Source organism: Mirounga leonina, unplaced genomic scaffold (genome assembly GCF_011800145.1).
Source record: "Mirounga leonina isolate KUSES-001 unplaced genomic scaffold, KU_Mleo_1.0 Mir_153, whole genome shotgun sequence".
In the NCBI taxonomy this organism is placed as follows: Eukaryota; Metazoa; Chordata; class Mammalia; order Carnivora; family Phocidae; genus Mirounga; species Mirounga leonina.
The window spans coordinates 31,643,271-31,663,939 of record NW_023270387.1 but is presented as its reverse complement, the minus strand read 5'-3'; the positions used below and the strand labels follow the sequence as shown (position 1 = coordinate 31,663,939).

Below are 20,669 nucleotides of genomic sequence, written 5' to 3'. Positions count from 1 at the left end.
AATTAATTGAGAACAAAGCTGCTTTTGAAAAAAAATAATTAGAACTATTTATCATTCATTTCCATCTTTATCCACCCCTGGTAAAAATAGAGTTGGTTATTCTCATAAGACTGAGAACAGTAGGAAAGGGTCACTTAAATTAGTTTAATAAATATTAAAGAAGTCTAAGAACACCCTCTAGTTGTCACGAAGAATGTAATGATGGTAAGGAAGTATCTGAGGAAAAAATAAGGAAAGATGCAATACTATATGAAGTTGGATGTTGCCATCCCAGTACGTCAAGAGCATTTCAGGACACATTTTCTTGTATAAAAATATAATATCAATAAAATCATACTTCCTAAATAGGGCATTCCATAAGTCTTCATAATTCTATTCTAAAGATGAACACCTCAGCAACTAGTTATCAATAGGTATGGATATGCGATGTGCTACAGAAAATCTATTCATGTTATTGACTATTACTTTTAAAAACTTATTTATTTACTTATTTTTATTTTATTATGTTATGTTAATCACCATACGTTACATAATTAGTTTTTGATGTAGTGTTCCATGATTCATTGCGTATAACACCCAGTGCTCCATTCAGTACGTGCCCTCTTTAGTACCCATCACCAGGCTAAATTTATTTTTTATTATTTTTTTTATCTGAGTTCAGTTGAAACACAATGTTACATTAGTTACAAGTGTACAACAGACTGATTCAACAAGTTTATATGTTATGCTATGGTCACCAGAAGTATAGCTACATCTGTCATCACACAATGCTATTTCAACACCATTGACTATATTCCCTATACTATACCTTTTATTCCCATTACCTATTCATTCCATAACTGGAAGTCTGTATCTCCCACTCCCCTTCACCCATTTTATCCATGCCCCCACCTCTTCCTTCAACCATCATTTCTCTGTATTTATAGGTCTGATTCTGCTTTTATTTCTTTATTCATTTGTTTTTGTTTTTATATTCCACATATAAGTGAAATCATATGGTACTTGACTTCCCTGTCTGACTTATTTCACTTAGCATAATAACCTTTAGGCCTATCCATGCTGTAGCAAATGGCAAGATCTCATCCTCTCTCATGGCTGAGTAATATTTCTGTGTGTGTGTGTGTGTGTGTGTGTATCACATATTCTTTATCCTTTCATCTACTGACAAACTCTTGGGTGGCTACCATATCTTGGCTATTGTAAACAATGCTGCAATAAACATAGGGGTGCATATACCTTTTTGAATTAGTGTTATCATTTTCTTTGGGTAAGTATTCAGTGCTGGAATTACTGGATCATATGGTATTTCTATTTTTAATATTTTGAGGAATCTCCGTACTTTTTTCCACAGTGGCTGCACCAATTTGCATTCCCGATTTGCAAGAGGGTTCCTGTTTCTCCACATCCTCACCAACACTTTTTTTTCTTATCTTTTTTATTTTAGCCATTCTGACGGGTGTAAGGTGATTTGCATTTTTATTTGCATTTCCCTGATGATTAGTGATGTTCAACATCTTTTCATGAATCTGTTGGTCATTTGTATATCTTCTTTGGAAAAATGTCTATTCAAGGCCTCTGCCCATTTTTGATCAGATTATTATTTTTAAGGTGTTGAATTGTGTAAATTCTTTATATATTTTGGATATTAACCCTTTATTGACTATATCATTTGCAAATATTTTCTCTCATTCAATAGATTGCTTTTCTGTTTTGTTGATGGTTTCCTTTGCTATGCAAAAGCTTTTTATTTTGGTGTCTGCTGTTTTCCTTGCCTTAGGAGACATATTTGGAAACATGTTGTTATGGTTGATGTCAAAGAAATTACTTCCTATGTTATCTTCCAGGAGTTTATGGTTTCAGGCCTCACATTGAGTTCTTTAATTCATTTTGAGTTTATTTCTGTATATAGCCTAAGAAGGTTGTGCAATTTCATTCTTTTTCTTTAATAAAATACTTCAAGAATTTGCATAAATGACTTGCACAGGGGCCATGCTAATCTTCTCTGTATCATTCCAGCTTTAGTATATGCTGCCAAAGGGAACACCAGTTTCATTGTTTTGCATATGATTGTCTAGTTTTCCCAGTACCATTTATTGAAAAGATTGTCTTTTCTCCATTGTATATTCTTGCTATAAATTAATTGGCTATATAGATATGGGTTTGTTTTTGGACTCCCTATTCTCTTCCATTGATCTATGTATCTGTTTTTGTGCCAATACCATACTGTTTGATTACTACAGCATTGTAGGATATCAAAATCTGAGAATGTGATACCTCCAGCTTTGTTCTTTCTCAAGATTGCTTTTGCTATTTGGGGTCTTTTGGGGTTTTCTAGAAATTTTAGTATTATTTGTTCTAGTTCTGTGAAAAATGCTATTGGTATTTTGATAGAGATTATGTTGAATATATAGATTGCTTTGAGTAGTTTGGACATTTTAACAATATTAATTCTTTCAATCCATGAGCATGTATATCTTTCCATTTGTCTTTGTTATCTTCTATTTCTTTCATCAATGTTTTATAGTTTTCAGGGTATAGGTCATTCATTCATTTCCTTGGTTAACTTTATTCCTAGGTATTTTATTCTTTTGTGTGCAGTGTAAATGGGATTGTTTTCTTATTTTCTCTTTCTGCAACTTCATTATTAGTGTATAGAAATTCAACAGATTTCTGGGTATAATTATGTATCTTGCAACTTTACTGAATTCATTTATTCTAATAGTTTTTTCGTGGAGTCTTCAGAGTTTTATGAATAGTGTTATGTCATCTACAAATAGTGACAGTTTAACTTCTTCATGAATATGGATGCATTTTATTTCTTTTTGTTGTCTGATTGCTATGGCTAGGACTTCCAGTACCATGTTGAATAAAAGTAGTGAGATTGGACATTCTTATCTTGTTCCTATGAGCTAAAGCTTTCAGTTTTTCACCATTGAGTATGGTGTTAGCTGTGGGTTTTTCATTTATGGCCTTTGTTATATTGAGGTATATTCCCTCTAAACCCATTTTGTTAAGAGGATTAAACTATTACTTTTTAATGAAAAGTTTTGTTATTATTTATATATTGGCTTTTAAATTGGGTCTATGTAAAATGGTCCTTTGTACTGAATGGTTTATTACATGTAATTAAACTATACGGTAAAAATTAAAAATATCCCAGGGGCACCTGGGTGGCTCAGTCAGTTAATTGTCTAGCTCTTGTTTTTGGCTCAGGTCATGATCTCAGGATCCTGAAATGAAGCCCTGTGTCGGCTTCTGTGCCCAGTGGGGAGTCTGCTTGAGATTCTTTCCCTCTGCCCCTTCCCCCAAAATAAATAAATAACTTTTAATTTTTTTTTAATTTACTCTTTGTGGCCTGAGTTATTGAGTTTATTTCTCTGCATTAATCTAATCTTTTAGACAGTAGCTAAATCTCATCCTTACTTGATTAGAAAGGCATGTTCAGGACTTTGTTTCCATGAATGGTTGTCTTTTTCTGCAGCATGGTCCTATATGTGTTTAGAAGTAAGAGGCATTCGTCCCCAAGCAATATTTATGGGATTAAAAATAGAACCAATTTAAGATACCATGGCATACTTGGTATCAATTTTTTTTTATTTTAGTTTTAAACAATGTAAGACCTGCTTAATGTTTTAAGTCCCAACAAGTTTAATTTTCACTTGAGGCACGATTATTGCTAATTGAAAAACCTCTGAATGAAAAAAAAATTACAAGAAAGTCCCCAGAATCAAATTAAGTAAAAACAATGAGAATCTATATAAAATGTAAAAAATAACATGTAACAATAGGGTTTTTTGTTGAATTAGTAGATGTCAGATTCAGGCAGAAAAAGTGATGCTATCTAGGTGAGACAGGGCCAGAACAATTGGTTGGCATGGGGAGCCAGCTGCAGTATTAAGAGGATTTTTAAAGAATTTTTCTTCAAGACAGGTTGGACAATCACACGACAAGAACTGGTTGGCTCCACCAGTTGTTTTCTACAAGGAGAATAGGTAATGATTTCACAAGAAGTCAGTATACAATTTCCTATTTATTACCACATTAGTTTGTTATAATTTGCTTTGAACAGGAACTATCACTCCACTGGCTGTCAAGACTAAAGCCAAAACCTGTTTCAACACTTTTTCCCCCAAAGCAGGGGGACTCTTTTGTTTTTTTGTTTTTTGTTTTTGTTTTGTTTTGTTTTGTTTTCCTGTTTCAAGTACACCTTCCTCATCTGAAAAATAACATGGTTGGACTAGATGACTGCTGTTAATTTAAAAATTCCAAGGTTCTATAACATTGCTTAACTATCACATGAAGTCGTAGATCCTTGTTTCATGTCCCCAGCCTAACAATAACAGCTTTAGAGGTTACAAAGAGACATATATTTTATTTGCTTTTCAGTTTTAAAAGTCAATGTCTTCTCAAGAGAAGAAAATTTTCTAACTGAACATTAGGTCAACAAAATGAGTTGATCTGATAGCAATCTAATAGCAATCCTAAGGGCCCTTGATTAAGAGTAAATTAAATTCATGAGAACATGGCTTCTGCCAGGGGCCTTTGTGCTTTGTCATTTGCTCAGCAGTCCTCACCAAGAAGAAATGAAGAGACTGTGTCCATTTTTCTAAATTACTTATTTTCAAACAAAATATTTATTTTAGTGACTCTATATAATGGCACTGTTGTGGGGTGAGGAGGTTCCAAGGAGGACTTTCCAGATTGCTTCCCATCTGATACTGAATCATTACAGCTAAGTATAAAGTTAATATAGATTTCTGCTAAATGAGAGGCATCTGTATAATATTCAGACACTAGCTACTATCACACATTTGTCATCTATGAGATACTTATCTCTCATTAATCTATTTTCAAAGATATCTAATGTAAATTAGCTATAGCCTTTAAAGAGAGAATTTACTTCCTGATTTTTTAAAAAGGCAAAAAATGGCAAAAATATGACCATTATTAACAGGCCTTCAAAACAAAGGTATTGATTGTATTAATATAATATTAATGTAATTCACTTCTAAATATAGACAGGAAGATAATTATAGCCAGCATTCAGTATATAATCTCAAAAAATGTATATTTCTCTATAAGTGAGCATTAAAAGCCAATATTAATAAAATAACCATAAATCTCATTTTCACTTTTATTATGGTTGAAAATCATATTTAATCTGTCTTAAAAGGTAAATCACATCATTAATTTTTCAGAATATTTTTACAATAATATATTCATAAAAATCTTTGGATTTATAAGGATTTAGAAAAATTATCTGTCCCAGGCTTTAATAATTTATTAAATCATATGAAAAGACTTATTTGCTTCATTCATGCAGCTATTCTGTCAATTTTATTACCATCCTACTCAACTTGACTGAAAAAAACTGTTAAATATATTTTTATTTTCAAACGTATTTTAATTTAAAAAAAAGAAGTTATTTTGGAACTTTGTCTTATATGACAATTACTTTATTTTAAAACATCCTTTTACTTGTTAATTGTTGCACAATATGCCAAATTCAAAACAACTCTTCTGTCCTTTCTTACCTTCTTTTTTCCTTCTTATCCCTTCTTTCTTTCGTCTCTCCTACAAATATTTATTGAGGGCCTAATATATGCCAAGTACTATATTGAATATTCAGACAAATGGAAATTATAGAAAAATGATTATAGCCAACTTAACAAGAGCTATAATGAGATGTAAAATATACTCCCCAAAAACTTAAACATAACATTATCATTACCTGGTATTTGTTTTTTGTAAAAGATCTGTCTCTGCCACAAGATTTTAACACATCTGGAGCTGGAACCCTATCTTGTTCTCCTATAAATCATTTCCACCACTCATCTCTCACCATTCAGCACATTGCTTTATGCATAATAAGCCTCCAGTAAATGTTTGGTTAAACAGAATATGCTTACAATAGTACATACATACAATATGGAGGCTTTCTTTAAAATAATAACTTTAAAAATAATTTTAGATGCTTATTGTGCAGAATTGGAAAATCCAAACAAGTCAAGAATAAAATTTAAATCATCTACAACCTCATTTCCAAGCAATAATAACCACCATGTATACTTCAATGCATTTCTTTCTGGTCTTTCCTTTATGTATTTGGGAAGTAACTGTACATATATATTTACATATAATTTTGAATTCTAATTTTTTCACTTTTTATATTGTGAACATTTTGCACATAGTAGATAACCCTAAATATTAGTCAGTTTAATGGCTGCCTAATATTTTATCATAAATTTTTATGATTTAAACATTACATGATTATTGGACAATTACTTATTTACAGTGGTTTATAATTATGAATAATTGCACGGCCACAGTCAGTGTCCTGGATACATAAATCTTGTTCACTCTCACTGATTATTTTGCTAAGGACTATACTTGAGAAAATAGCCATATATAGAAAAAAATACTTGGATATTTATTAATTATGTTGTAAATTCCTTTTTGTTCTGGGCTGAAGTTTTTTTAAAAATTCAGTCATTATTACTCATTGTTAAAAGAAGTACACCTTTCTTTAAGAAAACTAATTTTAACATTTTCTAGACCATTAATACTCATAAGGCAAATTATTTTAACAAATAGTTATTTTCCACTACATTTCCTATCATGTCTCACACATAGGTGGTTGTTAATGCTTTTTGAAGAGGTAAATAAATAGAAGAGATGGAATGGAACAGAATAAAGGGTACAATATAGAAGAGCTTAATAAATGAGTTATGTTAATAACTATTCTTATTTGAATGCATTAGCAAAATTCTAAGTCTTCTTTTCATAGCATTTTAACGATCCTCAAAAGTCATGCAGTGTCACTTCTACCATTGTCTTTTGGGTCAGATAGTGACAGGCCAGCCCAGACTCAAGGAGATGAAAGAAGAGGCTCTACCTTTCAATGAGGGAAGGGCCTGCATGTACAGGGAGGAAGGAGTGATGGTGTCCATCTTATATACATGTTGACACAAAGTCCTAAATGCTTTCTTCAAATGCCATCTTTATCTTTAACATATAATTTAAATGTGCCTTTCCTTAACCCACACTTTTTCTTCCTTTCATTCCTTCAATTAAAACTACTTTCTAGATTAACAATGAAAGGAGGAAGGAAGGACCTGTGTACTCCTTGCTTCTTTGGACAAATCAGGCTTTACAACCAGATTCAAATTCAAATCTTAGCTATACCATTCACTAGTAGAATGACTTGGGCAAAAAACATCTTTGCAGAAGAATGCATTCCCTGATACCCACTGCCTACTATAACACCTAACATATAATAAGGTTATTGACTTATTTATTATTTATTGACTAATCAATCTCTGATATTCCATTATGTCCTCTATGAAATAAGGAGAATAATGTCAGCCTCACAGTGACATAGAAATAAATGAACAAGTTATTGTTTGCAAAATCCTTAATACAGGGCCTTAACACAGTAAAGTGAGGATTTGGTAATTATTAGTAATATTATTACAGTTAATATTCTCATTATTTATGTTATCAGCATTATAGTTGCTCTTTATATTTGTGTCACCACAGTCTAACAACTTGTTAGACATCTTCTTAATCCCCTGGATCTCATTTATTTACCTCGCCTCATCCTTAGCTACTGTTTTAATGCTTTAAACATTCATATTGATGACAAATCAAACATATTCTTCCATAAGTCCTTGACCTTGTCAACCTTAATCATATTCCCCACTTCACTCCAAATAAACACAAATTCTCACCCAAAAGTACCCTACATTTAAATCACAAACTCTGGAATTTTCTCTTCACAAGTTCCAATTCTTATATCTTCTCATCATGCTTTCCTTGATTCCTTTCTTTTATTCTAGCTTATCAGCACCTTTCTGGTTTTGCTTGACTCCCTAGTCAACCTTGACACCATGGCCATTCACACCATTGGCATCTTTGATGATAAGCCAAACCAAATTTAAAAATTCCTAAATCTGAATGGACTCAATTGATAAAAATGTTCACTTCTCCTTTCCTAAAAATGTCATTTGCTTCATGAGGCTTTTAAAATTATTTTTCCATCTCCCTATTCTTTCCCTGTTGAAATTCTCTACCCACAGGTCTTTACTAACTGCCTCCATTTCTCCAGTACTCCACCATTTCTTAGCCCCTTATAGTCTAGCTCAGCCCCTCTTGATCAGACTTTGTAATCACCAAATCTGACTCAGCAAAGTTAGACTAGAAAGCCAGGACCAGAGCCAGAGAAAGTAGTTAACTCAGTCCATTCAGATTTAAGAACTTATAGATTGGTTTGGTTTGTCACCAAAGATGCAAATGGTGTGAATGACAATCAAGGTGGATTAGGGACTCAAGTGAAGCCAGAATGGTGCTGGTAGGACTAATTCAGAAAATAACTGAAAATACTTAAGAGGGTTTTGTGTTTGTTTGTTTTCATTGAAAATAAAAGCATCCTTGCAGCCTGAATTGTCTATATTAGAGAATAGAAGAATGTTAATAAGAAAATTGGCATGCTTTCCAGCCTCTAAAATGTAAACACTCTACATATCTTTAAATGCTATTAGATATCACTATTTTAGGAGTGATAATACAAAAGTATATTTCTCTATCAGATCACAGTTGTTTCTTGAAGCTAGAGTCTATATGCTCATAGATTGATTATCTCTATTCTATACCAGTTTTTCATGAGCATAAGGAAAATAATCTCTATTTCCCACTCTCCCACTCCCACCAAAAATCATCACCATTATCATCATCATCATCATCATCATCATCATCAAAATCACACCTTCTTTTAATGCCCCACAAAATTTTTCCATGCTTCCCTTCTAGAATATACCCTTCCTTGGCCTGAACTATCATTATTTCAGAGCTCTTCATATTTCCCCTGCTAAAGTTTAAGCTACTTGATAGTCACATCACAGTATTTGTACACTGCAGGTTTCCTGAACATAAAAATTAGGCCCATAAGCCTATACCTTTTTAGTAATGATGGGATCTTTCTTTGTTACTGATACCATTGCCTATCACTCTCTATTGTTGCTTCTGTAAACTGTGGTTGATGTCAACAGTCATAGTTGATATTTAATTCATATTCTTGTGTATGTTTCTAATTATATTTTTCTTTTCCTATAAAATATAATGCTAATTGGTAATTGCCTCCAAGCACAAAATGTTAGGAAAAAAATCAAATCTATAATTAAGTTACCAGCAGAAATCATGGAAACTGCCTTGCATCCCATCTCTTTCTACCGTCAATTTCCATTACTAAATATATATTTCATTAAGATGGTTAGATAGTTTGATTGTATCTTTATTGGAAATACAATTTCTCATGGCTCCTCATCGTGGCTTGTACTTAACTTTATCCATTCCCTTTTGCCTATAGGTCCCCCAGGACCACCAGGGGTAGTGATTGTTGAGGAAATCACCGAAAGCACAGCCACACTCTCCTGGAGTCCTGCAGCTGACAACCACAGCCCAATCTCCTCCTACAACCTGCAGGCTCGAAGCCCATTCTCCCTGGGCTGGCAAACAGTAAAAACAAGTAAGAGGTTCTAACGCAACATCAGAGGCAACCAGAACAGCTTCCTATGTCATGAGCTGTATTTGCTAGCAATCTTAGTAGGATCATTTTGGATTCTGGAAACTTTGTTATTTATTACAATACTAACCATTGTTTGCCTCTTTTTATAAAGCTATCTTGCTTTCTGGGTGCCTGGGTGGCTCAGTCAGTTAAGCAACCCGCTCTTGATTTCAGGCTCAGGTCATGATCTCAGGGTCATGAAATAGAGCGCTAGGCGGCTCTGCATGGGTGTGGAGCCTGCTTAAGATTCTCTCTCTCCTTACTCTGCCCCTTCCATGTGCTCACACTCTCTGTCTCTATAGTGTACTATATGTGTATACATATTAATTTGTAATATATATAATTGTGGGTATTAGCCTCATTTCTGGCTCCATGTGATACCCCTGCAGATCCAAGAAATTGAGGGAATCTCTAAGTTCAATAGATAATTCTGGAAAGATCACAAAGTCAAGTCACATAAACGGGTTTATTCAAGAATACTTATATCTGCCCCAGTGCTTTTATCTTTTCCTTTGTGTGACAGCCCAAACCTTTGTAGCCAGGAAATGGATTCACCTTTAGATCTGGTGTAGTGCGCTCACCAAGCCCATTTTCCTGCCTGCGGCTAATGCTACATACCCGCTCTAGCCACAGTGCCCATAATTCTTGGGACATTTTTCCTTGTGGGCACATTGCAATACATACATATGTTTCCTCACTCATCCCATATTCTTGTCCTTCTTACCTTAACACATGGCATGGCAATCCAGGACATCTAATCTTCCTCCTATTACAACCATAATTTCCTAGTTACTCTTATAGCTTGATTTCTCGCATGTCTGGGTTCACCTGTTTCTACTTTTTGTTGTTTGATAGAAAGATAAATGTGTACGTATGTGTGTGTACATATATACATATGTAAACTGTAGCAAGGAAAAATGAGAGATTGTGTGTGTGTGTGTGTGTGTGTGTGTGTAGGGCTTAGACATTTAGACTAAGTATTATTTTGGGGGGATTATTTGTTTTAGAAGTCCCTACTATAAAGTTGTATTCTCATTTTTCTAATTTAATTTGAATGCTGGAACATTTTTAAGTTGAGAGTTCTTTTTAAATTCAGTTCAACAGGTACTTATTAAGGAATCTATGCTTTATTGTATTTATAAGGAAATATATATTTCTGAGAAATATGTTTCTTTAGTGATCAATTTTATTTGCCCTTGATAGTATCTAATGAAATCACTCGTTTCTCAGTCTAGCATGCCATCCTGTCGGCAAGCGTGCCAAGGAGCTGTACTCAACTTTTGCCTGCTCTAAAGTAACAGTTTTAAACAGTTTTTGCCCCTGGCTAAATCTGACCACAACTTTTTTGTGCCTGTGATAAGGAAAGAAGTCCCTCTAGAGCCACAACAGCTCCCCTGGGGCAGTGGGCATTTTGTTTTCATAGTTGTTCTTCATCTAAATCAATTTCTTTTTTTTTTAAGATTTTTTTTTTTAATTTTTATTTATTTGAGACAGAGAGAATGAGAGAGAGAGAGCACATGAGAGGGGGGAGGGTGAGTGGCAGAAGCAGGCTCCCCGCCGAGCAGGGAGCCCAATGCGGGACTCGATCCAGGGACTCCAGGATCATGACCTGAGCTGAAGGCAGTCGCTTAACCAACTGAGCCACCCAGGCGCCCCATAAATCAATTTCATTAGAGGTAAGCTCTAATGCAGAAATGTCTATTAGAAAGAAAAAAAATGGTTTGGGGTTTGAACTCTCTGATAAAGTTAATGCAATATATACCACCATAAATAGGAAAAAAAAAAAAACAGTGAATTACTTATTTTTGACAAATAAGGTGATGAGTTGCATCTGGACCTTCTAGCTAATGACACCTGGAATTAACATCAATATTGCCTATTCAAAACTCAGACTCAAATCAGATGACTGTGAATGTGACTAATTTATTCATTTTGAAGAAAGTATGAAAAAGAGCCGTAAGAAATAGATAATTTCACTGACAGACCCATTTTCTGTTCAAACAAATTGCTTTTGACTTGGAAACTTGACTTTAATCTTTGTATTATTGAATACTATTAGCTGACTTAGTATCTTATTTTGTCTGCTTAGGAATAATCTAATCACCTATAATCATAAAATTGACTGGTCATTATTTACTTAATTCAAACATGTTTCTTAACTACTCTTTCTGTGGAGATGTCTTCTCTCTGTGGATATATTTTCCACGGATTGATTGGTTGATTAAATTTGTCAACAAGACAGGCTTCTTTAGTTTACATTTAATTATTTAATTAAATTCCAGGATGTAATTCTTCTACAAGAAAAAGCATCCTAACAGGTTTCTTTCCCTGAATCAATATGGGGTCCTCCACTATTTTTAGTCACAGTGTGTTCTCACTGAAGAATGTTTTCTTTGAAACCAACTTATCCCCATACTTCGAGAAAAAAAAAAAACCTTCTTTATAAAAAGATACCTGCAAGGCTTTAAAAATACTTATTTTAGTATACATTTTCCACTATCTTTTATCTCTATGATATTGCATTTGAAATCAAATACTAATTTTATTTTAAAAAGTTTATTTTTAACATTTCATATTGCATGTTATTTCATCAAAAATATTAATACCTTCAATATATGCTTTTTATAATTGTTTTATAGTACTTACAAGTAGCAAGGAATTTAGAATTTGTAAATATTTTCATTTTTATTTTTAAAGAGGGATTAGATTTAAGTATGGGGAGAGAATATAGGGTGACAGAGAAAGACTTTAAAGCCTACAGTTATTACTAAGATATGTATCCTTGGGAGAAAGGATTTTTTAGGTTTCATATTTTTTTTTTAATGTTAAGCCTGAAATAATTACATCAAGGTTAAAACAGAAATTAACTGTACCAATTTTTATCACACCTGGCAATTTGAACTCCTCTTTCATTCATTCAGTATAAATTTGTCAAACACCTTCCAGGTAGTATTCTAGGCATTTAGGATATATGGGTGAACAAAACAAAACAAAAATCTTTACCCTTGTGGAGATTGTATTCTCACAGGTGAGGACAAACAATTAACAGAGAAAATAATAAACAAGTCAATTAATTATATAGTATCTTAGAAGTTAGTGAATGAAAAAAATTAAAGAAATACTGTAAGGAGAATCAGAAGTATTATGGTAGAGGTAGTGTATTAGTCTGCTCAGGCTGCCATTACAAAACTATAAACTTGGTGGCTTAAATAAGAGAAATTCTTCTTCTCATAGTTCTAGAGACTTGGGATTCCAAGATCTAGGTGCCAGCCAATTTGATTTAATTCCTGGTGAGAACTTTCCTCCTGGCTTGCAGCTACAGCCCCTCTCACTGTGTCCTCACAAGGCAGAGTAAGTGGAAGTGAATGCTCTGGTATCTCTTCTTATAAGGACACTAATTCTATCAGATAAGAACCCCACCCTCATGACTTCATTAAATGTTAATTACTTCCTATTTTCAACATAGTTGGAACTAATGTATTAAAAAATAAGACAGACACAATCTTCCAATGTCTCTCCATTTCTCTCAGGATGAAAGCCCAACTCCTATATGACTTTGTCCTACAATCTCTCTCCAAACTCATCTTCTACCATTCTCCCTGAAGCTCACTTTGCTCCTGACTCAGTGATCTTCTAATGCTCCTACATATAATGTTTCTAATACCTTTGCACTAGTTGTTCCTTTTATCTGACAAGGTTTCCCCTAGATATTGGAATAACTAAAATCCACATCTCCTTTAAAATTCCACTTAAATGTGCCTTCCTACTGAGACTTATCCTGACCACTCTATTAAAATTGTAACCTGCCTGATATGGACTGAATTGTGCCCCCCTCCAAAGTTTATATGTTGAAGATATAACCCCCAGTGTAACTGTATTTGGAGATGAGGCCCCGAAGGATAACAGATAGGCAACTGTATATATGGAGATGGAGTTTAAGAGAGAAGTTTAGAATAAAGATATAAATTGGAAAGTTATTGGCATATAAATTTCATTTAAAACCATAAGATTGCATGTCATCTCCAAGGATATGAACACGATATAAAGAAGAGAGGAGTATGAAAATTGAGCCTAGAGAATTTCAATAGTAAGAAATTATGGAGAAGAGGGTAAAAAAAAAAAAAAAGATGCAAAGGAAAACTAGCCATTTAGTCAAAAAGGAAAGCCAAGACAATATAATATCCTAGAAGACAAAAGAATAAAATTCATCACAGAAGAGGAAGTAATCAACTGTGTCAAATTCTACTGACATATGAAGTATGATGAGAATTGAGAATTAATCTTCAATATTAGCAACATAGAGGTCATTGGCTACCTTGACAATAATAGTTTCAGTAAAATAATAAGAACTAAGATATCACCAGAATGGGTTCAAGACAGAATAGGTCATTTGCCACAATGAAGTGGGATTTATTCTAGAGATGCAAGGTGGTTCAATATTTGCAAATCAAGCAATGTGATATACCTCTTTAACAAGAGAAATGATAAAAATCCTATGATCATCTCAATAGATGCAGAAAAAGCTTTTGACAAAGTACAACATCCATTCATGATAAAAACACGATAAAATAGGTATAGAAAGTACACACCTCAACACAATAAAGCCCATGTATGAAAAACCCACAACTAACATCATACTTAATGGCAAAAACTGGGAGACTTTCCTCTAAGATCAGGAACCAAGATAAGGATGTCCACTTTCACCCCTTTTATTTATCATAATATTGGAATTCCTAGCCATGGCAGACAAGAAAAATTAATAAAATCCAACCAAATAGGTAAGAAAGAAGTAAAACTCACTATTTGCAGACAACATGATACTATATAGAGAAAATCCTAAAGACTCCACAAAAAAAACACTAGAACCATAAATTAATTCAGTAAAGTCACAGGACACAAAATTAATATACAGAAATCTGTTGCATTTCTGTATTATAGTAATGAAGTAACAGAAAGAGAAATTAAGAAAACAATTCCATTTATGGTTGCACCAAAAATAATAAAATACCTAGGAATAAAGTTATCCAAGGAGGTGAAAGATCTATACTTTGCAAACTATAAAACATTGATGAAAGAAATTAAAATAACACAAATAAATAAAAAGATATTCTGTGCTCATGGATTGGAAGAACAGATATTGTTAAAATGTCCATAGTATCCAAAGCAATCTACAGACTTCAGGTAATCCCTATCAGAATACCAATAGCATATTTCACAGAAAAAGAACAAATAATACTAAAATTTGTATGGAACAAGAAAAGACCCTGAATAGCCAAAGCAATCCTGAGAAAAAAGAACAAAGCTGGAGGTATCACATTCCCAGATTTCAAGATATACTACAAAGCTATAGTAATCAAAACATTATGGTACTGGCATATAAATAGACACATAGATCAATCAAACAGAATAGAGAGCCCACACATATATAGTCAATTAATCTATAACAAAGGAGGCAAGAATATACAATAGAGAAAAGACAGTCTCTTCAATTAAGTGGTGCTGGGAAAACTGGGCAGCTATATACAAAAGAATAAAACTGGACTACTTTCTTATACCATACACAAAAATAAACTCAAAATAGATTAAAGACCTACATATGAGACCTGAAACCATAAAATTCCTAAAAGAAAACATAAGAGGTCATTTCTTTGACATCAGCCACAGCAACATTTTTCTAGATATGTCTTTGAAGGCAAGGGAAACAATAGCAAAATAAGACTATTGGAATTGCACCAAAATAAAAAGTTTTTGCACAGTGAAGGAAACATTAACAAAACAAAAATACAATCTACTAAATGGGAGAAGATATTTGTAAATGATATATCTGGGAAGGAGTTAATATCCAAAATATATAAAGAACAACTCAACACACACAAAAACAAAAAACAAAAAACCAAATAATCTGATTTTAAAATGGGCAAAGGACTTGAATAGACAGTTTTCCAAAGAAGACACACAGGTGACCAAAAGACACAAGAAAAGTTGCTCAATACCACTAATCATTGGGGAAATACAAATCAAAACCACAATGAGATACACACCTGTCAAATGGCTAGTATCAAGAAGACAAGAAATAACAAGTGTTGGCAACAATGTAGAGAAAAATGAAGTTTTGTGCACTGTCAGTAGGAATGCAAATTGGTGCAGCCACCTTGGAAACCAGTATGGAGGTTCCTAAAAAAATTAAAATAGAATTACCATACAAGGGGTGCTTGGATGGCTCAGTCGTTAAGCGTTTGCCTTCCGCTCAGGTCCTTATCTCAGGGTCCTGGGATCAAGCCTGCATTGGACTCCCTGCTCGGCGGGGAGCCTGCTTCTCCCTCTCCCACTCCCCCTGCTTGTGTTCCCTCTCTCACTGTGTCTCTCTCTGTCAAACAAATAAATAAAATCTTTGAAAAAAAAAAAAAAAGAACTACCATATTAATGAGTAATTCCACTATTAGGTATCTACCCAAAGGAAAAGAAAACACTAATTTGAAAACATATATGTACCCCTGTATTTATTGCAGCATTATTTATAATAGTCAAGATAGGGAAGCAACCAAAGTGTCCATTAATAGATGAGAGGATAAAGAAGATATGCTACATATACACAATGGAATAAAAAGGCCATAAGAAAGAATGAGATCTTGCTATTTGCAACAATATGGATGGACTTAGAGAGTAATGCTAAGTGAAGATGGTTAGTCAGAGAAAGACAAACACCATATGATTTCACTTATATGTGGAATTTAAGAAACAAAACAAACATAAAAAAAGGAGACAAACAAACAAAAGACAGACTCTTAAATACTGTGAACAAACTGGTAGTTGCCAGAGGAGAAGTAGGTGGGGGAAGGTTAAAAAGATAAAGGAAATCAAGAGTACAGGTATCTTGATAAGCATTGACTAATGCATAAAATTTTGAATCATTATATTGTATACCTGAAACTAATACATCACTGTATATAAATTCAATTTTTTTATTCTTATGTTAATCCCCATACATTACATCATCAGTTCTAGATGAAGTGTTCCATGATTCATTGTTTGTGCATAACACCCAGTGCTCCATGCAGAATGTGCCCTCCTCAATACCCACCATCAGGCTAACCCATCCTCCCACCCCTCTCCCCTCTAGAACCCTCAGTTTGTTTTTCAGAGTCCATCGTCTCTCATGGTTCAACCACCCCTCCAATTTCCCCCGCTTCATTCTTCCCCTCCCGCTACCTTCTTCTTCTTCTTTTTTTTTTCTTAACATATATTGCATTATTTGTTTCAGAGGTACAGATCTGAGATTCAACAGTCTTGCACAATTCACAGCGCTTACCAGAGCACATACCCTCCCCAGTGTCTATCACCCAGTCACCCCATCCCTCCCACCCCACCCCCCACTCCAACAACACTCAGTTTGTTTCCTGCGATTAAGAATTCCTGATATCAGTGAGATCATATGATACATGTCTTTCTCTGTTTGACTTATTTCACTCAACATAATACCCTCCAGTTCCATCCATGTCGTTGCAAATGGCAAGATCTCATTCCTTTTGATGGCTGCATAACATTCCATTGTATATATATACCACCTCTTCTTTATCCATTCATCTGTCGATGGGCATCTTGGCTCTTTCCACAGTTTGGCTATTGTGGACATTGCTGCTATAAACTTCGGGGTGCACGTACCCCTTCGGATCCCTACTTTTGTATCTTTGGGGTAAATACCCAGTAGTGCAATTGCTGGATCATATGGTAGCTCTATTTTCAACTTTTTGAGGAACCTCCATACAGTTTTCCAGAGTGGCTGCACCAGCTTGCATTCCCACCAACAGTGGAGGAGGGTTCCCCTTTCTCCGCATCCCCGCCAACATCTGTCGTTTCCTGACTTGTTAATTTTAGCCATTCTGACTGGTGTGAGGTGGTATCTCATTGAGGTTTTGATTTGGATTTCCCTGATACTGAGCGATATTGAGCACTTTTTCATGTGTCTGTTGGCCATTTGGATGTCTTCTTTGGAAAAATGTCTGTTCATGTCTTCTGCCCATTTCTTGATTGGATTCTTTGTTCTTTGGGTGTTGAGTTTGATGAGTTCTTTATAGATTTTGGATACTAGCCCTTTATCTGATATGTCATTTGCAAATATCTTCTCCCATTCTGTCGGTTGTCTTTTGGTTTTGTTGACTGTTTCCTTTGCTTTGCAAAAGCTTTTTATCTTGATGAAGTCCCAATAGTTCATTTTTGCCCTTGCTTCCCTTGCCTTTGGCAATGTTTCTAGGAAGAAGTTGCTGCGGCTGAGGTCAAAGAGGTTGCTGCCTGTGTTCTCCTTTAGGATTTTGATGGACTCCTGTCTCACATTGAGGTCTTTCAACCACTTGGAGTCTATTTTTGTGTGTGGTGTAAGGAAATGGTCCAGTTTCATTCTTCTGCATGTGGCTATCCAATTTTCCCAACACCATTTGTTGAAGAGACTGTCTTTGTTCCATTGGACATTCTTTCCTGCTTTGTCAAAGATTAGTTCACCATAGAGTTGAGGGTCCATTTCTGGGCTCTCTATTCTGATCCATTGATCTATGTGTCTGTTTTTGTGCCAGTACCATGCTGTCTTGATGATGACAGCTTTGTAATAGAGCTGGAAGTCCGGAATTGTGATGCCGACGGCATTGCTTTTCTTTTTCAACATTCCTCTGGCTATGCGGGGTCTTTTCTGGTTCCATACAAATTTTAGGATGATTTGTTCCATTTCTTTGAAAAAAGTGGATGGTATTTTGATGGGGATTGCATTGAATGTCTAGATTGCTCTAGGTAGCATTGACATCTTCACAATATTTGTTCTTCCAATCCATGAGCATGGAACGTTTTTCCATTTCTTTGTGTCTTCCTCAATTTCTTTCATGAGTATTTTATAGTTTTCTGAGTACAGATCCTTTGTCTCTTTGCTTAGATTTATTCCTAGGTATCTTATGGTTTTGGGTGCAATTGTAAATGGGATCGACTCCTTAATTTCTCTTTCTTCTGTCTTGTTGTTGGTGTATAGGAATGCCACTGACTTCTGTGCATTGATTTTATATCCTGCCACTTTACTGAATTCCTGTATGAGTTCTAGCAGTTTTGGGGTGGAGTCTTTGGGGTTTTCCACATAAAGTATCATATCATCTGCAAAGAGTGAGAGTTTGACTTCTTCTTTGCCAATTTGGATGCCTTTGATTTCTTTTTGTTGTCTGATTGCTGTGGCTAGGACTTCCAATACTATGTTGAATAGCAGTGGTGATAGTGGACATCCCTGCCGCGTTCCTGACCTTAGGAGGAAAGCTCTCAGTTTTTCCCCATTGAGAATGATATTCGCTGTAGGTTTTTTATAGATGGCTTTTATGATATTGAGGTATGTACCCTCTATGCCTATACTCTGAAGAGTTTTGATCAAGAAAGGATGCTGTACTTTGTCAAATGCTTTTTCTGCATCTATTGAGAGGATCATATGATTCTTGTTCTTTCTTTTGTTAATGTATTGTATCACATTGATTGATTTGCGGATGTTGAACCAACCTTGCAGCCCAGGGATAAATCCCACTTGGTCATGGTGAATAATCCTTTTGATGTACTGTTGGATCTTATTGGCTAGTATTTTGGTGAGAATTTTTGCATCCATGTTCATCAGGGATATTGGTCTGTAATTCTCCTTTTTGATGGGGTCTTTGTCTGGTTTTGGGATCAAGGTAATGCTGGCATCATAAAATGAGTTTGGAAGTTTTCCTTCCGTTTCTATTTTTTGGAACAGTTTCAGAAGAATAGGTATGAATTCTTCTTGAAATGTTTGGTAGAATTCCCCTGGGAAGCCATCTGGGCCCTGGGCTTTTGTTTTTTGGGAGATTTTTGATGACTGCTTCAATTTCCTTAGTGGTTATAGGTCTGTTCAGGTTTTCTATTTCATCCCGGTTCAGTTTTGGTAGTTGATACATCTCTAGGAATGCATCCATATCTTCCAGGTTATCTAATTTGCTGGCATAGAGTTGCTCATAATATGTTCTTATAATTGTTTGTATTTCTTTGGTGTTGGTTGTGATCTCTCCTCTTTCATTCATCATTTTGTTGATTTGGGTCATTTCTCTTCTCTTTTTGATAAGTCTGGCCAGGGGTTTATCAATCTTGTTAATTCTTTCAAAGAACCAGCTCCTAGTTTTGTTGATCTGTTCTACTGTTCTTTTAGTTTCTATTTCATTGATTTCTGCTGTGATCTTTATTATTTCTCTTCTCCTGCTGGGTTTAGGCTTTATTTGCTGTTCTTTCTCCAGCTCCATTAGGTGTAGGGTTAGGTTGTGTACTTGAGACCTTTCTTGTTTCTTGAGAAAGGCTTGTATTGCTATATACTTTCCTCTTAGGACTGCCTTTGCTGCATCCCAAAGATTTTGCACAGTTGTGTTTTCATTTTCATTGGTTTCCATGTATTTTTTTAATTCTTCTTTAATTTCCTGGTTGACCCATTCATTCTTCAGTAGGATGCTCTTTAGCCTCCATGTATTTGAGTTCTTTCCGACTTTCCTCTTGTGATTGAGTTCTAGTTTCAAAGCATTGTGGTCTGAAAATAGGCAGGGAATGATCCCAATCTTTTGGTACCGGTTGAGACCTGATTTATGACCTAGGATGTGATCGATTCTGGAGAATGTTCCATGGGCACTAGAGAAGAATGTGTATTCCGTTGCTTTGGGGTGGAATGTTCTGAATATGTCTGTGAAGTCCATTTGGTCCAGTGTGTCATTTAAAGTCTTTATTTCCTTGTTGATCTTTTGCTTAGACGATCTGTCCATTTCAGTGAGGGGGATGTTAAAGTTCCCCACTATTATTGTATTGTTGTCGATGTGTTTCTTTGCTTTCGTTATTAATTGCCTTATATAATTGGCTGCTCCCATGTTAGAGGCATAGATATTTACAATTATTAGATCTTCTTGTTGGACAGATCCTTTAAGTATGATATAGTGTCCTTCCTCATCTCTTATTACAGTCTTTGGTTTAAAATCTAATTTGTCTGATATAAGGATTGCCACCCCAGCTTGCTTTTGGTGTCCATTAGCATGGTAAATGGTTTTCCACCCCCTCACTTTCAATCTGGGGGTGTCTTTGGTTCTAAAATGAGTCT

The 20,669-nt window shown here is 34.7% G+C and overlaps 1 protein-coding gene and 1 pseudogene across 1 annotated transcript in view; one reads left to right on the top strand and one right to left on the bottom strand.

The window, feature by feature from the left end:
- The window catches only part of CNTN5 (contactin 5), a 603,313-nt gene that overhangs the window by 503,435 nt on the left and 79,209 nt on the right, over positions 1-20,669 (top strand). The window contains exon 15 of the mRNA XM_035009452.1: positions 9,365-9,523. Within this exon, the coding sequence (XP_034865343.1) occupies positions 9,365-9,523 (159 nt within the window). The remainder of the gene's footprint in view (positions 1-9,364; positions 9,524-20,669) is intronic.
- LOC118013573 lies at positions 1,945-2,042 on the bottom strand (annotated as a pseudogene).